This window comes from Chiloscyllium plagiosum, unplaced genomic scaffold (assembly GCF_037043375.1).
Source record: "Chiloscyllium plagiosum isolate Xiang-an unplaced genomic scaffold, Cpla_swu_hap1 HiC_scaffold_23, whole genome shotgun sequence".
In the NCBI taxonomy this organism is placed as follows: domain Eukaryota; kingdom Metazoa; phylum Chordata; class Chondrichthyes; order Orectolobiformes; family Hemiscylliidae; genus Chiloscyllium; species Chiloscyllium plagiosum.
In genome coordinates, this window is record NW_028270161.1 from 21,215,215 (window position 1) to 21,233,944 (window position 18,730).

Below are 18,730 nucleotides of genomic sequence, written 5' to 3' on the forward strand. Positions count from 1 at the left end.
GCATCCTGTCTATGTCACGCTGCAGCCTGCAGTAGCCCTCTATACTATCGACGACACCTCCAACCTTTGTGTCATCTGCAAATTTACTAACCCACCCCTCAACCTCCTCATCCAAGTCAATTATAAAAGCTACAAAGGGCAGTGGCCCAAGAACAGAGCCCTGCAGGACCCCGCTCAACACTTACCTCCAGGCAGAATACTTTCCATCTACAACCACCCTCTGCCTTCTGTCAGCCAGCCAATTCTGAATCCAGATAGACAAATCTCCCTGTATCCCATACATCCTGACTTTATGAATGAACCTCCCATGGGGAACCTTATTAAATGCCTTGTTGAAGTCGATATACACCACATCCACTGCTCGACCATCATCAACCTGTCTTGACACCTCCTCAAAGAACTCAATAAGATTTTTGAGGCATGACCTGCCCCTCACAAAGCCATGCTGACTGCCTTTAATCACACTATGCTTTGCCAAATAGTCATAGGTCCTATCTCTCAGAATTCTTTCCAAAACTTTGCTGACCACGGACGTAAGACTGACTGGTCTGTAATTGCCAGGGATTTCCCTATTACCCTTCTTGAAAAGAGGAACCAACATTCAGCTCCGTCCAATCCTCCGGTACAACTCCTGTGGAGAGTAAGGAGGCAAAGATCTTTGCCAGCAGCTTAGCAACCTACTTTCTCGCTTCACCAGAGTAGCCTAGGATAAATCTGGTCTTGCCCTGGGGACTTACCAATCTTAATGTTTTCCAAAATTTCCAGCACATCAACTTCATCAATTTTGATCTGGTCAAGACTGTATCCCAGCTCCTCTAAGTTTTCATTTATAACAAGTTCCCTTTCCTTGGTGAAAACCGAAGCAAAAAACTCATTTAGGGCTTCCCCTATCTGTTCAGGCTCCATGTGCAAGTTCCCTCTGCTATCCCTTATTGGCCCTACCTTCTCCCTGATCATTCTCTTATTCCTCACTTATGAATAAAATACCTTTGGGTTCTCCCTAATTCCTCTTGCCAAGCCTTTTCATGCCCCCTCCTGGCTCTCCTCAGTCCATTTCTGAGCACCTTTCTAACAAGCCTGCAATTCCTCTAAAGCTGTGGTAGATCCTTGCTTCCTCCACCTTACGTAAGCTGCCTTCTTCCTTTTGACGAGAAGTTACTCTGTTCTCGTCAGCCAAGGTTCCTTAATCTTACCCCTTCTACCTGTCTCAGAGGAACAAATTTGTGCATCACTCACAACAACTGCTCCTTAAATAGTCTCCACATGTCTGCTGTGCCCTTTCTGTGGAACAATTGCTCCCAGTCTGTACTTCCCAACTCTGATAGCGTCACAATTTTCTTTTCTCCAATTAAATATCTTCCCTCGGTAACTGCTCCTTTCACTCTCCAAGGCTATGCTAAATGCCACACCAACCAACCCAACCGCCCTGTGGCTGAACACTTTAACTCCCGCTCCCACTCCGCCAATGACATGCAGGTCCTTGGCCTCCTCCATCGCCAGACCCTGGCCACACGACGCCTGGAAGAAGAGCGCCTCATCTTCTGCCTAGGAACCCTCCAACCACAAGGGATGAATGTAGATTTCTCCAGCTTCCTCATTTCCCCTCCCCCACCTTATCTCAGTCTCAACCCTCAGATTCAGCACCGCCCTCTTGACCTGCAATCTTCTTCCCGACCTCTCCGCCCCCACCCCTTCTCCGGCCTATCACCCTCACCCTCATCTCCTTCCACCTATCGTATTCCAGTGCCCCTCCTCCAAATTCCCTCCCCACTACCTTTTATTTCAGCCCGCTTGGCACACCAGCCTCATTCCTGAAGAAGGGCTTATGCCCGAAACATCGATTCTCCTGCTCCTCGGATGCTGCCTAGCCTGCTGTGTTTTTCCAGCACCACATTTTTCAACTATGCTAAATGTGAGGCAGTTGTGATCACTTTCTCCAAAGTGCTCTCCCACCGCAAGATCTGACACTTGTCCTGGATCGTTGCCTCGTAGGTTTAAGGTGAGAGGGGAAAGATATAAAAGGGACCTAAGGGGCAACTTTTTCATGCAGAGGGTGGTGTGTGTGTGAAATGAGCACCAGAGAAAATGGTGGAGACTGGTACAATTGCAACATTTAAAAGGCATCTGGATGAGTACATGAATGAGATGAGTTGAGAGGGATAAGGGCCAAATGCTGGCAAATGGGATTAGATTGATTTGGAAGGGTCTGTTTCTGTGCTGTACATCTCTATGACTGTATGACCTGTTTGGTGACCATCTCAAAGAACTCAATAAGGTTTGTGAAGCACGACCTACCCTCACAAAACCATGTTGACTATCCGTAATCAACGTATTCCTTTCTAGATGATGATAAATCCTATCTCTTATAACCTTTTCCAACACATTACCCACAACTGAAGTAAGGCTCACTGGTCTAAATTACCAGGATTGTCTCTACTCCCCTTCTTGAACCAGGGAACAACATTTGCTATCTTCCAGTCTTCTGGCACTATTCCTGTAGACAATGATGACATAAAGATCAAAGCCAAAGGCTCTGCAATCTCCTCCTTGACTTCCCAGAGAATCCCACCCAGGAGATTTATCTATTTTCACACTTTTCAGAATTGCTAACACCTCCTCCTTGTGAACCTCAATCCTGCCTAGTCTAGTAGCCTGTATCTCAGTATTCTCCTCGACAACATCATCTTTTTCCAGTGTGAGTATTAACAAAAAAAATTTATGTAGCGCTTCTCCTATCTTCTCTTATTCCATGCACAACTTACCATGATTGGCCCTAATCTTTCTCTAATCATTCTTTTTCCCCGATAAACCTATAGAAAGCTTAAGGTTTTCCTTGATCCTATCTACCAACAACTTCTCATGTCCCCTCCTGGCTCTTCTTTGCTCTCTCTTTAGGTTTTTTCTAGGTAATGTGTAACTCTCAAGCACCCTAGCTGAGCCTTCACATCTCATCCTAACATAAGCTGCCTTCTTCCTCTTGACAAGAGATTCAACTTATTTAGTAAACCACGGCTCCCTCGCTCTATCACTTCCTCCCTGCCTGACAGGTACATACTTATCAAGGACACACAGTAATATTTCCTTATTCAAGCGTCACATTTCAATTGTACACATCCCCTGCAATTTCCTTTCCCATCCAATGCATCCTAAATCTTACCCAATTGCATTATAATTGCCTTTCCCCTGCAATAACTCTTTCCATCGCTGAAGTAAACGTAACCGAATTGTGGCGACTATCACCAAAGTACTCACCTACCTCCAATCTAACGCCTGGCCAGGTTCATTACCCAGTACCAAATCCAATGTGGCCTCGCCTCTTGTTGCCTTGTCTACATGCTGTGTCAGGAAGCCATCCTGCACACATTGGACATAAACTGACCCATCTAAAGTACTCAAACTATAGTATTTCCAGTTAATATTTAGAAAGTTGAAGTCCCCCATAACAACTACCCTGTTACTCTTGCTCATTTCCAGAATTATCTTTGCTATCCTTTCCTCTACATCTCTGGAACTATTCAGAGACTAGCAGAAAACTCCCAACAGGGTGACCTCTCCTTTCCTATTTCTAACCTCAATAGAGAAGTCCTCAAATATCCTTTCTGCCACTGTAATACTGTCCTTGACTAACAATGCCACACCTCCCCCTCTTTCACCATCTTCTCTGTTCTTACTGAAACATCTAAATCCCAGAACATGCAACAACCATTCCTATACCTGCCTGCTCTATCTATGTCTTCAAAATGGACGCAATATTGAAGTCCCAGGTACCAACCCATGCTGCAAGTTCACCCACCTTATTCTGGATGCTCCTGGCGTTGAAGTAGACACACTTCAAATCACCTAAACCCTCCTGAAAAGTATTAACAAATTTCACCCCCAGGATATTGCTACCCCTCTGGTTCAGGTGTAGACTATCCTGATTGTAGAGGTCACACCCACCTCAGAATAAGCCCCAATTATCCAGGTATCTGAAACCTTCCTTCCTGCACCATTCCTGTAGCTACGTGTTCAAATCCTCTCTCTCCCTATTCTTTTCCTTGCTAGCACGTGGCATGGACAACAAACCAGAGACAACAACGGTTTGTTCTAGCACTAGGCTTCCACTCTAGCTCCCTGAATTTCTGCCTTAACTCCCCATCCCTTTTCCTATTTATGTTGTTAATATCTATGTGGACCACAACTTGGGGGTGCTCCCCCTCCCCCTCAAGAATCCCGAAAACATGATCAAAGACATCACGAACACTGGCACCTGGGAGGCAACACACCAACCGTGACTCTCTCTCGTTCCCACAGAATCTCCTATCTGTCCCCCTAACTATGGAGTCCCCAATGTCTAATGCTTTGTTCATCTTCCCCTTCCCTTCTGAGCAACAGGGACAGACTCTATGCCACAGACCTGTACCCCGTGGTTTACCCCTGGTAAGTCATCCCCCCCCAATAGTATCCAAAATGGTATAGGGATTCTGTGCACTGTCTGTCGGTTCTCTTTCTGTTGCCTGACTGTAACGCATCTGCCTTTTTCTTGCACCCAAGGTGTGACTACCTCCCTGTAACTCCTCTCAATAACCCCCTCCGCCTCTCCAATGATCCAATTAACATTTAGAAATCAGTAACAGCTTGTGGAGTCTCCATTGTTCCTAACCAATAAGTTACACAAAGAAAGACAACAGCATAGCCCAGGAGCATACAGTACAGGATGTGCCAGTACAACTTTCATGGGTTAGGAATAAAGATGGATTTATGTGCATGTGCAGAACAACCTACAAAGGATGTACAACTCTATTGGCCTGGATGTTTCTGCGCATAATGACTAGGGCAGCATGGTGGCTCAGTGGTTAGTACTGCTGCCTCACAGCAGTTCGATTCCAGCCTCAGGCGACTGTCCATGTGGAGTTTGCACATTCTCTCCGTGTCTGGGTGGGTTTTCTCCGAGTGCTCCGGTTCTCTCCCACAGTCCAAAAGATGTGCAGGTCAGGTGAATTGACCATGCTAAATTGCCTATAGTGTTAGGTGCATGGGAAATAGGTCTGGGTGGGTTACTCTTTGGAGGGTCAATGTGGACTGGTTGGGCCGAAGGGCCTGCTTCCACACTGTAGGTAATGTAATATATCAATTAGCTATGTGTTTCATAATTAAAGATGTTAATACTATTTATCATATTTCAATCCAAAGGTATCTATCAGAAAATGTTTAGATAGACTAAAAATAATGAGAATAAGAATAATTTTAAAATAATGAGATATCCATATACCTGATCTGAAGTTGCAACATCAGTACATGTTATCGTTGCAAAGAGAAGTGGGGTGGATAGTAGCTGTTGATAAAATGGAACATACACAATGTTATACAGTAAGAATAACATTCACACTTAAAAGTCGCAATGCTTTCGTCTCTGCTTCTAAGGACCGGAGCTAATTACAAATTGTTCACAGGTTGTTTTTCAGTCCATAACACATGGCCCTAATGGAGACGCCTAACACTGGCTTGAAATTGTGCTTGGAACTAATTAGCATTGTTTATGTATTAAAAAACGTTTATTCATTCACAGAATGTGAGCATTGCTGGTGATGCCAGCATATATTGCCTTACCCAACCTGTCCTTGTGAGCTACCTTCTTGAGTCACTGCATTATGTGTGGTGAAGGCTGTGCTGTTACATGGAAATTCTCGCATCCTGAACATGAAGAAGCAGCAATACATTTCCATGTCAAGTTGCTATGCAACTTGGAGAGGAACCTGGAGATAATGCAACTCAGAAGACAGCATTCACTTATTCGAAGTCTCACTCCGCTATCGCAGGACTTGCGGACTCTCCTATCTCTGTACCTCTCGATCCAACTGTCTGGCAGGCAACACATTCAGCTTGACAACTTCCTCCTCCAATTGAAACCACTCCATATCCGTTCCTGTCAGATTCAAGCTGATCTCATGGCTGGAAAGGTTGCCATTTATGGTGAGCTTTGCAATGACTGTGCCATTTGGACTGTTCTCTTTAATATCAACGTATAGGTCATGCCCTCCCGAACACCGGTTACCTAGTGCAGATGGAAATAATGCAGAGCTAAATGATTTATAATTCACAATATGTGATTCAGCCATATTGTTAGTAGACCTGAAGGCCATATAAACCAATAATTCTAAACAGACTACTGGCTAAAGACTGGCTAGTAATTTGGGTAATGTGATAACCAGCCAATTCCTGCCTTTGTAATTGTAGAAGACCCAGTCCAATTCTTACGGGCACTGCACAGAGCAAGCTGGTTATGCTTGTTACTAAGCTCTAAAGATAAAATCTTTTTATTTTATGTTTTTTTTAAACTCTGAATTGAAGTGAGAAAGAGCCATTTTCAAACTAGCTGTATATTTTGAGAGGAAGTAACCAATAGTCATGGCGAGCATCATGGCGAGCATCATGGCGAGCAACAACTGTTGGAACAATCAGCAATTGATGTTTGAATTGCAGACAGTTTGGAGCTGAGGGAACGTACAGATGCAGTTCTGGTTGACAGCACAAAGTTAAATTGGTCTATGGACCACAGACCAGATATCAATTACAGAGACCTTTCACCTACTAATAACTGTGATTGGTTCTCAGGTAACTGATCAGCTTAGAACTGGGAACATGTTACAATGGAAAAGAGAGGTATTCAATTCTTTCCCACTCCAGGAACAGTCTCACTGTTCTCTGGAGCCATAACTAACTTAAACCTGAAGAAGAACAATTTTATCTTTCTTGCAACAGTTGCTGTAAGCTGTGACTTTTAACTGATAAATCAGACACTTTTTACAAGTGTTGAAAGTGTGGTGCTGGAAAAGTACAGCCGGTCAGGCTGCATCCAAGGAACAGGAGAATCGACGTTGCGGGCAAGAGCCCTTCATCAGGAATGAGGCTTGTGAGCCGAGGGGATGTAGAGTTAAATGGGAGGGGGGTAGGGCTGGGGGAAGATAGCTGAGAGTGCGATAGATACATGGAGGTGGGGGTAATGGTTATAGGTCGGAGAGGAGGATGGAGCAGATAGGTAGGAAGGAAGATGGACAGGAATACAGGTCATGAGGGCAGTGCCGAGTTGGAAGGTTGGGACTGGGTTAAGGTGGGGGAAGGGGATATTAGGAAACTGGTGAAGTCCACATTGATGCCGTATAAGTTCATTTTTTATAAATAAACCCGCCACCTTGTGCCTCTCACTTGTAAGGAGAAAGCGAACTGAGGCAGTGTGCTGGCCAGGAGTAAAATCACAACAATCATTTCAGCAACAAAACCTAGCAACAAAGATCATTGAACTGTACTTCCAGGTTTATCTCTGCCACATCCTACATTCCCTGTTTATCTGTCTGTGGGTGTGTAAAGGGGAGTGTATGGGGCATTAGAATTTAATTAATAGCATTATATGCTGACAGTTTATAACTTTACCTGTATAAAGGCTCTAATTACTTGTCATAAATTATGACTCTTGTTCAGTACGGAAACTCGGTCCACGCTTTCTATCAACTTGGGTCTAGAAGTCAGGTAAATTGAGGAGCTGCGCATACTTAATAAAATCTTCAACTGTTTTAATGACTCTGGAAATAGTGAAGCTGGATTTCTATTGTGCTATTCCAGTGAGGTGTAACAAACTGCATGCTGCAATCCTCTCAGGTAATGGAAATCATTTATTCCGTTATCAAATATCTGGGAAAGCACATTAAGGAGAAGAACGGGTCTACGTTTGTAGATCTCAACTTTTTAAAAGGGTTCTTTGTGGTCCAGGGAGAGGAGGAGATGGTCTGAAGTCATTTTGCTGAAGATTGATACTTGCAGCAATGGAAAAAGAGTTTCATACATACCACTGACCACACTTTGACCATGGAAAGATTCAAAAGAATGTCATAGAGTCATAGACTCATGCAGCATAGAAACAAACCCTTGGCCTAACATGTCTATGCCAACCAGTAAACACCAAACTACACTAATCCTATATACCTGCACTTGGTCGATCCACTGCCCTGTCATTTTCAGTGCTCATCCAAATGGTTTTTAAATCTTGCAATAGCACCTCCCTCCACTATTCTCTCAGGCAGCACATTCCATATTTCTATCACCCTTTAGGTGAAAAGTATTTTTCCTCAGATCTCCTCTAAACCACTTACTCTTCACCTTAAACTTATACCCTCTAGTCTTAGACATGTCTGCCGTGGAGAAACATTCTCACAATCCACCCAGGCTATGCCTCTCACAATTTTGTATACCTCAGACTGCAGCCTGAGACCATCTCCTCACTATTCAGAACATTTTTTGTGTCATCTGCAAACTTCCTAATTGTACCATCTACATTCACATCCATGTCATTAATGTACATAACAGACAGCAAGGGTCCCAGCATTGACCCCTGTGATACACCACTGGTCACAGATTTCCAATCAGAAAAACATCCTCTACTATCACCCTTTGCCTCCTGTTTGCAAGCCAAGTTTGAATCCAGTGTGCCAACTAGCCTGGGATCCCATGGGCTCTTATCTTTTGGACTAACCTTCCATGTGGGACCTTGTCAAAGGTCATACTGAAGTCCATGTAAACAACATTAAATGCACGACTCGCATCAAATACATTTAGTCACCTTTTCAAAACTCTCAATTAAGTTAGTTATGTGGGATGTCCCTCTAACAAATCTGTGCTGACTATCCCTGATCAATCCCTGCCTTTCCGTGTAATGATTAATCCTGTCCCTCAGAATTTTTTCCAATAATTCCCCTACTACTGACATCAGACTAACAGATCTATAATTACCAGGCCTATCCCTGTTGCCCTTCTGCTGATTAGCTATCCTCCAGTCATCTGGCACTTCACCGGTGGCCAATAAAGTATTAAATATCTCCACCAGGGCCCCAGCAATCTCCTTCCTTGCCTCCTATAATAGCCTGGGTGATATCTCATCAGACCCTGGGGGTTTATGCACTTGTGCCCACCAAAACATCTCATACTTCCTCCTTATTAATCTTAACATATTCCAAAATCTCAAAATCCCAAAAATGAAATCCCTAGCTGCAATATCTTTCTTCTCTGTGAATACTGAGAACTATTCATTTTACACCTCATCCACATCCTCTGGCTCCATGCACAGATTGCTGCTTTGGTATCTTATAGGCTCCAGTCTTTTCATGGTAATCCTCTTAAAATGCCTTGGGATAATCCTTAATCCTCTCTGCCATATTTTGTGGCCCCTCTTTGTCCTCTTAATTTCTTTATTTAAGCACCCTCTACACACTATGCACTTTTGACTGGTCCACTGTTTTAAATGCACTGTATGTGACATATGCTTCCTTCTTTGGAGTTGATTATGGCAGATATCAGGCGAAAGTGAGGACGGCAGATGCTGGAGATCAGAATCAAGATTAGAGTGGTGCTGGAAAAGTGCAGCAGTTCAGGACAGGCAGCATCTGAGGATCAGGAAAATCGACATTTCAGGCAAAAGCCCTTCATCAGGAATGAGGCTGGGAGCCTCAGGGGTTGGAGAGATAAATGAGAGGGAGTGGGGCTAGGGGCAAGGTAGCTGAGAGTGCAATAGGTGGATGGAGGTGGGGGTTAAGATGATAGGTTGGAGAGGACGTTGGAGCGGATAGGTGGAAAGAAGGATAGACAGGTGGGACAGGTCATGAGGGTGGTGCTGAGGTGGAAGATTGGAACTGGGGTAAGGTGGGCGTAGGGGAAATGAGGAAAGGTGAAGATGACATTGATGCCATGGGGTTGAAGGGCCCCGAGGCGGAAGACGAGGTGTTCTTCCTCCAGGCATCGGGTGGTAAGGGAGTGGCGATGGAGGAGGCCCAGGACCTGCATGTCCTTGGCACAGTGGGAGGGGGAGTTGAAATGTTTAGCCATGGGACAGTGGGGTTGATTGGTGCGCGTGTCCCGGAGATGTTCTCTGATGCGGTCTGTGTGTAGGTGTCCTGTCTCCCCAAAGTAGAGGAGACTGCATTGGGAGGAATGGATACAGCAAATGACATGTAGAAGTGCAGCTGAAACTTTGATGGATATGGAAGGCTCCTTTGGGGCCTTGGATGGAGGTGAGGAGGGTAGTATGGGTGCAGGTTTTGCAATTCCTGCGGTGGCAGGCGAAGGTGCCAGGAGGGAAGGGTGGTTGTTGGGGGCGTGGACCTGACCAGGTTGTTGCAGAGGGAACGGTCTGTATGGAAAGTGGATAGGGTGCGTTGGGAAATATATTTCTGGTAGTGGGGTCTGTTTGTAGGCGGTGGAAATGGCGGAGGATGATGCAATGTATATGGGAGGTTAGTGGGGTGGAAGGTGAGGACCAGGGGGATTCTATCCTTGTTGCGGTTGGACAGGTGGGGTTCGAGGGCAGTGGTGCAGGACATGGATGAGATGCGTAGGAGGGCATCATCAACCATTTGGGAGGGGAAATTGCACTCTTTAAAGAAGGAGGCCATCCGGTGTGTTCTGTGGTGGAACTGGTCCTCCTGGGAGCAGATGCAGCGGAGGTGGAGGAATTGGGAGTAAGGGATAGCATTTTTGCAGGAGGCAGAGTGGGAGGAGGTGTAATCCAGGTAGCTGTGGGAGTCGGTGGGTTTGTAGAAAATGTCAGTGTTGAGTTGGTCACTGTTGAAGGGGATAAAGAGGTGCAGGAAGGGGAGGGAGGTGTCAGAGATGATCCAAGTGAATTTAAGGTCAGGATGGAATGTATTGGTGAAGTTGATGAACTGTTGAATCTCCTCATTGGAGCATGAGGTGACCCCATGCAGATACCCATGGCTACCCCATTCATCTGGAGGAAGTGGGAGGATTTGAAGGAAAAATTGTTGAGGGTGAGGACAAGTTCAGCCAAACGAATGAGAGTGTCAGTTGGAAGGGTATTGGTGGAGACATCGGGAGTAGAAGAAACAGAGGGCTTGGAGGCCCTGGTCATGGCAGATGGAGGTGTAAAGGGACTGAATGTCCTTGGTGAAGGTGAGGTGTTGAGGGTAAGGGAACCAGAAGTCCTGGAGGAGGTGGAGTCTTGTGGCAGATATCATTCAAGCAGATGAAATCCCTTGTGTAATTGAGGGACTGATTACTATATCTACAAAGTGACTTAGTGCAGCTCCATACTAGAAAGGGCTTTGTTTTACACTGCACAGTCATTGAGGACGCATTGTCAGTGAGAGGGAGACTTTGTCTTATTGAGATAAAGGCTGAGTGAGCATATCTGGAAATTTGATTCAAAGTGGAAATTCAATGTAGGGGAAGAAAGATGTGCTTGAAGTCAAGGTTCACTGCAAGAAATAAAGTCTCCAGATCGAGAGGTAAATGGGAGAGGATATGAAGCGCAGATTGAGAGGCTGACCAGCAGTGGATTAACATTGCGAAGCACAACAAGATATGGGTGAAGGAATGGCAGTTGATTGGTGAGTAAGATTGATGAATACTTTAAATCTTTTAAGCCAAATTAAGATATTCAATTTGTATTGGGTCTTTAATTTTTTACTCCTCTTTCCACTGTAAGATTGGCTCTGGTGTTTTTAAATATGAAAATTAATTATAGTAAACTGTAAGGGAGCAGGGTTTCTACAATTATTAATGAATTAAATGAAGTAAAATACATATAGTAATGATGAGATAGGTTGTTGCTGCTGCTGCATATGGGAGCTGCTGGATGGTGATCCAGAGAGAACACATCTGTAGTTGGTATCTACAGCTTGAGGAACTTTAGTTCGGAATTGAGGGAGAGTCTGCAAGCAGACGTTGCATCACATCAGGGTGAGGGAAAGGTACCTGGATATTTTACTGTTTGGGGTGGCCACACCCCTCATACTAAATCATTTAAATTCAAATGTGGTTTGTGTTTGAGGACAGAGGGTGGTACCTGTAGTGACTCCATGGAGGGTGGGAAGTGGCATTTCGAGAGCTTAGGCCTCTGCAATGTTTAAACAATTATGAGGTTCATACAAGCTGCAGGAACAAGGGTGGGGACAGCAGGGAGAGTAAGCAAACTGACCAAGGCATGGGGGAGGAAATAGGAATGCAGTAGTCATAGGGGACAGTACAATTAAGGGCTGAGGTAATGTCCTGTGCAGCCATGAGCACAAGTCCCAAGGCTGCATTGTCTGCCTGGTGCCAGGGTTAAGAGCTTCTCCTCAGGGCTGGAGAGAAACTTGGAATGGGACGGGAGGAATCCAGTTGTCATTCATGTTGTTACCAATGACATTCATTAGGACGACAGAAAAGGTTCTCATAAAGCCATAGAGTCATAGAAATGTACAGCATGGAAATAGACCCTTCGGTCCAACCCGTCCATGCCGACCAGATATCCCAACCCAATCTAGTCCCACCTGCCAGCACCCGGCCCATATCCCTCCAAACCCTTCCTATTCATATACCCATGCAAATGCCTCTTAAATGTTGCAATTGTACCAGCCTCCACCACATCCTGTGGCAGCTCATTCCATACAGGTACCACCCTCTGTGTGAAAAAGTTGCCCCTTACGTCTCTTTTATATCTTTCCCCTCTCACCCTAAACCTATGTCCTCTAGTTCTGGACTCCCCGACCCCAGGGAAAGGACTTTGCCTATTTACCCTATTCCTGCCCCTCATAGTTTTGTAAACCTCTATAAGGTCACCCCTCAGCCTCCAACGCTCCAGGGAAAACAGCCCCAGCTTGTTCAGCCTCTCCATATAGCTCAAATCCTCCAACCCTGGCAACATCCTTGTAAATCTTTTTTGAACCCTTTCAAGTTTCACTGTTGAAAGAGAAGCTAATTGAAAGAGCATGGCTTAAATGCATAGCTCAAAAATTGGTGTGTGTGGCATGGGTGTTCGCCCATGAGCGCTGGCAGCAGTATTGGGTAGAAGGCAGCTGTTCCTTTTGTATAGGCTTCATTTGAACCATCCTGGGACCAGTGTCCTGGTATATTGAATAAACTAATTAGAGGGTTCAGGAAAGTTTGGCAGAGAGGAAACGCAGACTTGCAAAGCAAAAGCATATGGTAGCACTGATGGACAGCTATTTGGTCAACTAGACCCAGAGTGGGTCAGGTAAGGACAGAGTAAACAAATATTGTAAAACAACAGTGTCAAAAGGGGAAAAATGATAGAAAATAAAGGGTCCTGTGACCCTTCTTCAGAATGGGACCCAAGATGTTAACTCTGCTTTATGTACATAGATGCTGCATTTTCCCAGCAATTTCTGTTCTTTTTTCTGATACAATTACAATAGTTAAAAGGCATCTGGATGGGTATATGAATAGGAAGGGTTTAGAGGGACATGGACCAAATGCTGGCAAATGGGACTAGATTAAGTTAGGATATTTGGTTGGCATGGACGAGTTGGACTGCAGGGTCTGTTTCCATGTATGTCGCTATCTGCCATTCTTTAGGTTTTTTTTGTATGGGTGATTTTTTAGTCTTTGCTTAGATTGGAAATATCAAATTGGCAGAGGTAGCCATGAGGATGAATTCTTAGAACTATATGTCATTCAGGCATCAGGCTTTTTGAGATCTGGCAATGTATAACGAGACAGGTTTGATAAATGATCTGAGAGCAATAGATCCCCTAAGAAAACAGTGACCATAACGTGGTAGAATTTACCATTCAGTTGGAAAGTAATGAACTTGGTTGGGTTACAACTGTGCTAAACTTAAATAAGGATCGATATGAAGGAATGAAGGCAGAGTTACCTGAAATAGACTGGGAAAGAGGTTTTGCAAAACATGTTTGAGGAATAACAACAGAAGTTTAAGAAAATAGTTCATGACCCACAACAAAAATATATACCAATTTCGAAGAAGGATTCTAGGAAGGGGATACAACCCAACCACAGTAAACTAATGAAGTTAAGGATAGAATAAAATTGAAAGAAAAATCAGATGATGAGGCAAATATTAGTCCAGAGGATTTACAAAGTTTTAAAAACCAACAAAAGATGACTAAACAAAAAGACAGAAAATAAACTTTAAGGTTAACCAACAAGTAATATTAAAATAGACAGCAAGAACTTATTTAAGTTTGTAAAACAAAAGAAAGGCGAAAGTGAACTTAGGGCCCTTGCAGAATGAGATTAAGTAAATAATAATGGAGAACCAGGAAATGGCACGGGAGTTCAAAACATACTTTGCATCAGTCTTCACAGGAGAAGATTCTAATTGCAGTCTAAAAATACTCAATAAACAAAGGGCAAAATGGGAGAGGAAATAAACAAAATAACTATCTGAGAGAAAAGTGCTGGGGAAACTAATGGGGCTAGAGGCCAATAGGTTCCGTAGACCTGATAGGTAGCATCCTGGGGATTTAAAAGTAAGTAGATACAGAGATAGTATAGGTACTGGTGGTAATATTCTAGGAACCCTTAGATTTGGGATAAGTGCCTGAAGATCGGAACAATAGCCAATGTGAAATAAAACACCTTTACCTAAACAGGAATCATATCAAAAGCACGGTGCCTCCAGGCTAATTAGCTTAATAACCTCTCACAACCTCAATACTGCAGCAGTATTTTACAGACTGTGTGATACTTAATTGCAATGAAATAACTTGTTATTTGGGAAACTGTAATTACCAATTTCTGTACAGATTTCACAAACCTCTTTGCTGATCTTTGAAATAGTGCCGTTGGAATTTTTACATTCACCTGAGAGAGCAGACAGACATTCTGGAGACATTAGCGTATGAGGAATGAAGGCAGAGCCATGCAATGCAGTACTAAGAGAGTGGCTGAAACAGCAGAGGACCTGATTTTCAAATGGGTGGATCTGCCTTCCCAGGAAAGATTGTGTTATTATTTGAAATAGAGTATCACTTAAAACAAATAATTTGGTCATTGTCATTATCATATTGCTGTTGGTGGAATCTTCCTGTGCACAAATTATAACCTGCTTGTTCTACATTATAAATGAATAATTTCAAAAGGCACTTAGCTGTCTACAAGATCCTTTGGGATGTCCTGAATTTATGAAAGGCAATTACATACATATGGGTTCTTTAATTCTTTTTTTCTGGTCTTATGAAGGAAACTCTTGTGGAAACGAAAAAATAGCTGTTACCTTCCATGGAGACCGGTATAAACCTGGTGAGTAGCAAGCTTACAATCAGCGTGTGAGTCTTCAACATAGTGTTAAAATCCATGTCATGGGGACTGGACTGACCCCTCCTTACTTGCTTCCCAGAACTGTTGCCAAAGTTGAGTGTGAACCCTTTAATCTGTTAAGAAAGAATTTGAAGTGATTTGTTTTTAAATCTGAGGTTTTGTTCTTGCTCTGAGGCCTGCAAACAGAATGTTAGCTTCCGATCCCCTGTTTAAACACCAAGTTTGTTTACGCTTTACTAATTTGCTTTTTTTTGACATGGCTACCCTTTTATACATGCTATATAGAATCTCTATTGTGTGGAAAGGGGCCAGTCAGCCCTCAAATCTGCCCTCTGAAGGGCATCCCTTCCAGATTCAGCTCCCACCCAATCCCCATGATCCCGCATTTCCAATGGCTAATCCACCCAACCTACACATCCCTAGATACTATGGGGTAATTTAGCATGGCCAATCCATGTAACCTGCATGTCTTTGAACTATATATAGAGATAATCTCTCTCCAACACTCCAACAATAAGAAACAATTTGTGTCACACAAATGCCAGGCTATGACCATTGCTAATACGAGACAATCTAACCATTGCCCATTCACATTCATTGATGTTAGCATCACTGAATCCCCCACTATCAATATCCTGGGGGTTATCACTGACAGAAACTCAGCTCGACTCACTACATAAACACAGTAGCTACAACAGCAGGTCAGAGGCTAGCAATTCTGCGGTGATTAACTCACCTCCTGACTTCCCAAAGCCTGTTCACCATCTACACAGCATAAATCATGAGTGTAATGGAATATTCTCCATTTGACTGGATGAGTGCAGCTCCAACAATTCTCAAGAAGCTCGACGCTATCCAGGACAAAGCAGCACACTTCATTGGCATTGTATTCACAAGCATCCACTCCACATCACTGACACTCAGTAGTAGCAGTGAATGTTATCTACAAGATTCACTGCAGAAATTCACCAAAGAACCTCAGATAGCACCTTCCAAACACACGACTACTTCCATCTAGAAGGACACGGTCAGCAGATATATGGGAACACCATGATCTTCAAGTTCCCCTCTAAGCCATTCACCATCTTGACCTGGAATTGAATCGCCGTTCCTTCACTGTCTCTGGGTCAAAATCTTGGAATTCAATCCCTAATGGGTCAACCCACAGCAGGTGGAATGCAACAGTTCAAGAAGGCAGCTCACCACCATCTTCTCAAGAGCAATTAGGGACGGGCAATAAATGCTGACCAGCTAGCAATGCCCATATCCCACAAATGGGTAAAAAAAAGTAACCGACTGTATAATGGCACACTGCAAGTCTCATATCAAACCTCTATACGTCCAATATCTTACACAGCTGGTTCCACATTGGGTGTGGAATTGGGCAGCCAGTCAGAGTGGGCAGTGTTTGTGGAATTTCAGTAAGTATGAGCAGTGAGTGTGGGCAGTCAGAGGGGGCAGTTAATGTGGATGGTCAGAATGGACAGTGTGTGTGGGCTGTCAAGCTGAACAGGTAGGCTGGATGGTCAGGGAAAGTGGTCAGGGTGGTGGACAACTCCGTTTCAGTAGCTGCTAGGTCATAGATTTTCAAGTTGTGGAGGAGAATGCCAACATGGATTGGAGCAGTTGAATGGCCTATTTCTATGTAATGCCTATGCATTTCTACATGAATCATTTTACAGTCTACATGAAAGAATATGCTGCATATACTAACCATCTGATTTGACACATACCTAGAGTGAGTACTAAAATTCTCTCTATATGGCAGAAACCTGTTCCTTTAAAACTTCACTGTTCTCCTGCTCAGTAAGGCACAGTTCTCCTGCCGACTCTGTATTAGGGTCAGAAAGAGAATCCAAACAACGGGACATGAGTGCAGACTCCTGTTTACAGAAATGCCTCTTGAGCAACTTATGGCTTCTTCCATTGGGCAGAGCACCACCTTGCATAATATATACAGTCAGGTGCCAGATTGCCTGTGAATGCTCTCACAATCTCGGCATTCCCTATGATAACTAATACAATCCCAGAATACTCACATAATCCTGGGATTCCCTGTGATAACAAATACAATGCCTGGATTTCCTGTGAACACTCATACCTTGGACCCTGTACAAGTGCAGACATGCTCTTGACACCCTTTGTCACCTGACATACCCTGTAAATGCTGACACTCTCTGGAGACTCCATGTAAATACTGACATACTCCCGGGATTTCCTGTAAACATTGACATACTCCTAGGATCTCCAGCAAATACTGACATTACCTTGAGACACCCCCCGTAAATATTTATATACGTCTGAGACCCCTTGCAAATACTGTTATGCATCTGGGGTCTCTAAATACAGCCATACTCCTCAGACCCCTTGTAAATATTGACATACTCCTGGGAGCCCACGAAAATACAGACTCGTGTGGCCCCCTCCCGTAAATACTAACATGCTCCTGAGACTCTTCCCCCCCCCCCCCCCAAGATCTCATAAATACATCTGAGATCCCCTGTAAATATTGACACCTTCATGGGTTTCCCTTACTTTTTGTATATTTTTTAGTTGTTTCCTTTGGCAAATGTAGACAAGAAATGACAAGGATACAATCACCATTGTGAGTGGATGGGAGTTTTGAAATTTCCAAGATACAGATACCAACGTATCAAAGCTAACTTCAATTGAAGCGAAATCAATAATGCCTGTAGCTTTCACATTAATCTTCAGATAAAAATAATGAATAGGTTTATACAGTTATGTTCTTTAACATTAAATCCATACACATAAATATTCTCTTACCCTGACATTCTGGCTTCGGGGATTCCTGTTCCTTTTGCTTTTAATTAGATTCAGTAGAAGTAAGTGATGGTCCGAGATTTTAATAATTATTTAACATGTTTATGTTTAAAAGTGTGTATGGTTTATTCTCGCACTGATTCCATCCGTGAGTATTCGATGATTAAGGTTTTTTCCTTGACCAATTGCATTAAAACCATCACGTGTCCGGAGCTCGGAGGAGAAATCCTACCCAAGGAGCGGGCTTAGAGGGAATTTAATGAAGGATAAGATTGCAGGCAGTGAGTCTGTGCTTGTACAGAGAGATTTAAACAGGCTCAGCTACAACAGCCCGCAGGCTTTGCAAACGAAGGTTTTCAAAGAAGGGCGAGGGGGTCCTGTGATTCTACAAGAGGGGGGGGGGGGGGGGGTGTTATCACATGTGTGCTCGGGGTCGGCCTGAGCTAACCGTGTTGATTACTCTGCATTTACACTGCTGGGAAGTGTTCTCCATTGTTTCTGAATGTTTAAAAACAGTTTCTGTGATGTTAGATCTGCTTTTGTACAGTCTTGATGCCGGTTTTGGACTGGGGTGTACAAAATTAAAAATCACACAACACCAGGTTATAGTCCAACAGGTTTATTTGGTATCACTAGCTTTCGGAGCGCTGCTCCTTCATCAATGAATGAGCAACTCGCCGAACGCCAGTGTTTCCAATTAAACGCGTTGGACTATAACCTGGTGTTGTGTGATTTTTAACTTTGTACAGTCTGTTCACATTGTCACCTGGGACTTGTAAAGGATTACTGGGGGATATTGGATATGGTTGTTGGCAATGACATATGATAATAAGGAGTGATAGGGCATAGGATCATTGGGAAGGATGTATAGGATTATTCTGAGTATGTGTAGGACTGT

General features: G+C 43.7%; 1 protein-coding gene across 3 annotated transcripts in view; it reads right to left on the bottom strand.

Moving 5' to 3' along the window:
* The window catches only part of cdhr5-rs (cadherin-related family member 5, related sequence), a 57,470-nt gene extending 39,466 nt beyond the window's left edge, over window positions 1-18,004 (bottom strand). The window contains exons 1-4 of one of the 3 annotated variants that reach the window (XM_043713942.2): window positions 17,836-18,004; window positions 15,005-15,161; window positions 5,826-6,034; window positions 5,252-5,314 (exon numbers count right to left, since the gene is read on the bottom strand). In XM_043713942.2, the coding sequence (XP_043569877.2) occupies window positions 5,252-5,314; window positions 5,826-6,034; window positions 15,005-15,086 (354 nt within the window). In that variant the 5' untranslated portion in view covers window positions 15,087-15,161; window positions 17,836-18,004. Of the gene's footprint in view, window positions 1-5,251; window positions 5,315-5,825; window positions 6,035-15,004; window positions 15,162-17,835 lie in introns of those variants that run through there. The other 2 variants (XM_043713941.2, XM_043713943.2) reach the window with 2 other exon arrangements.
* Window positions 18,005-18,730: the final 726 nt, after the last annotated feature.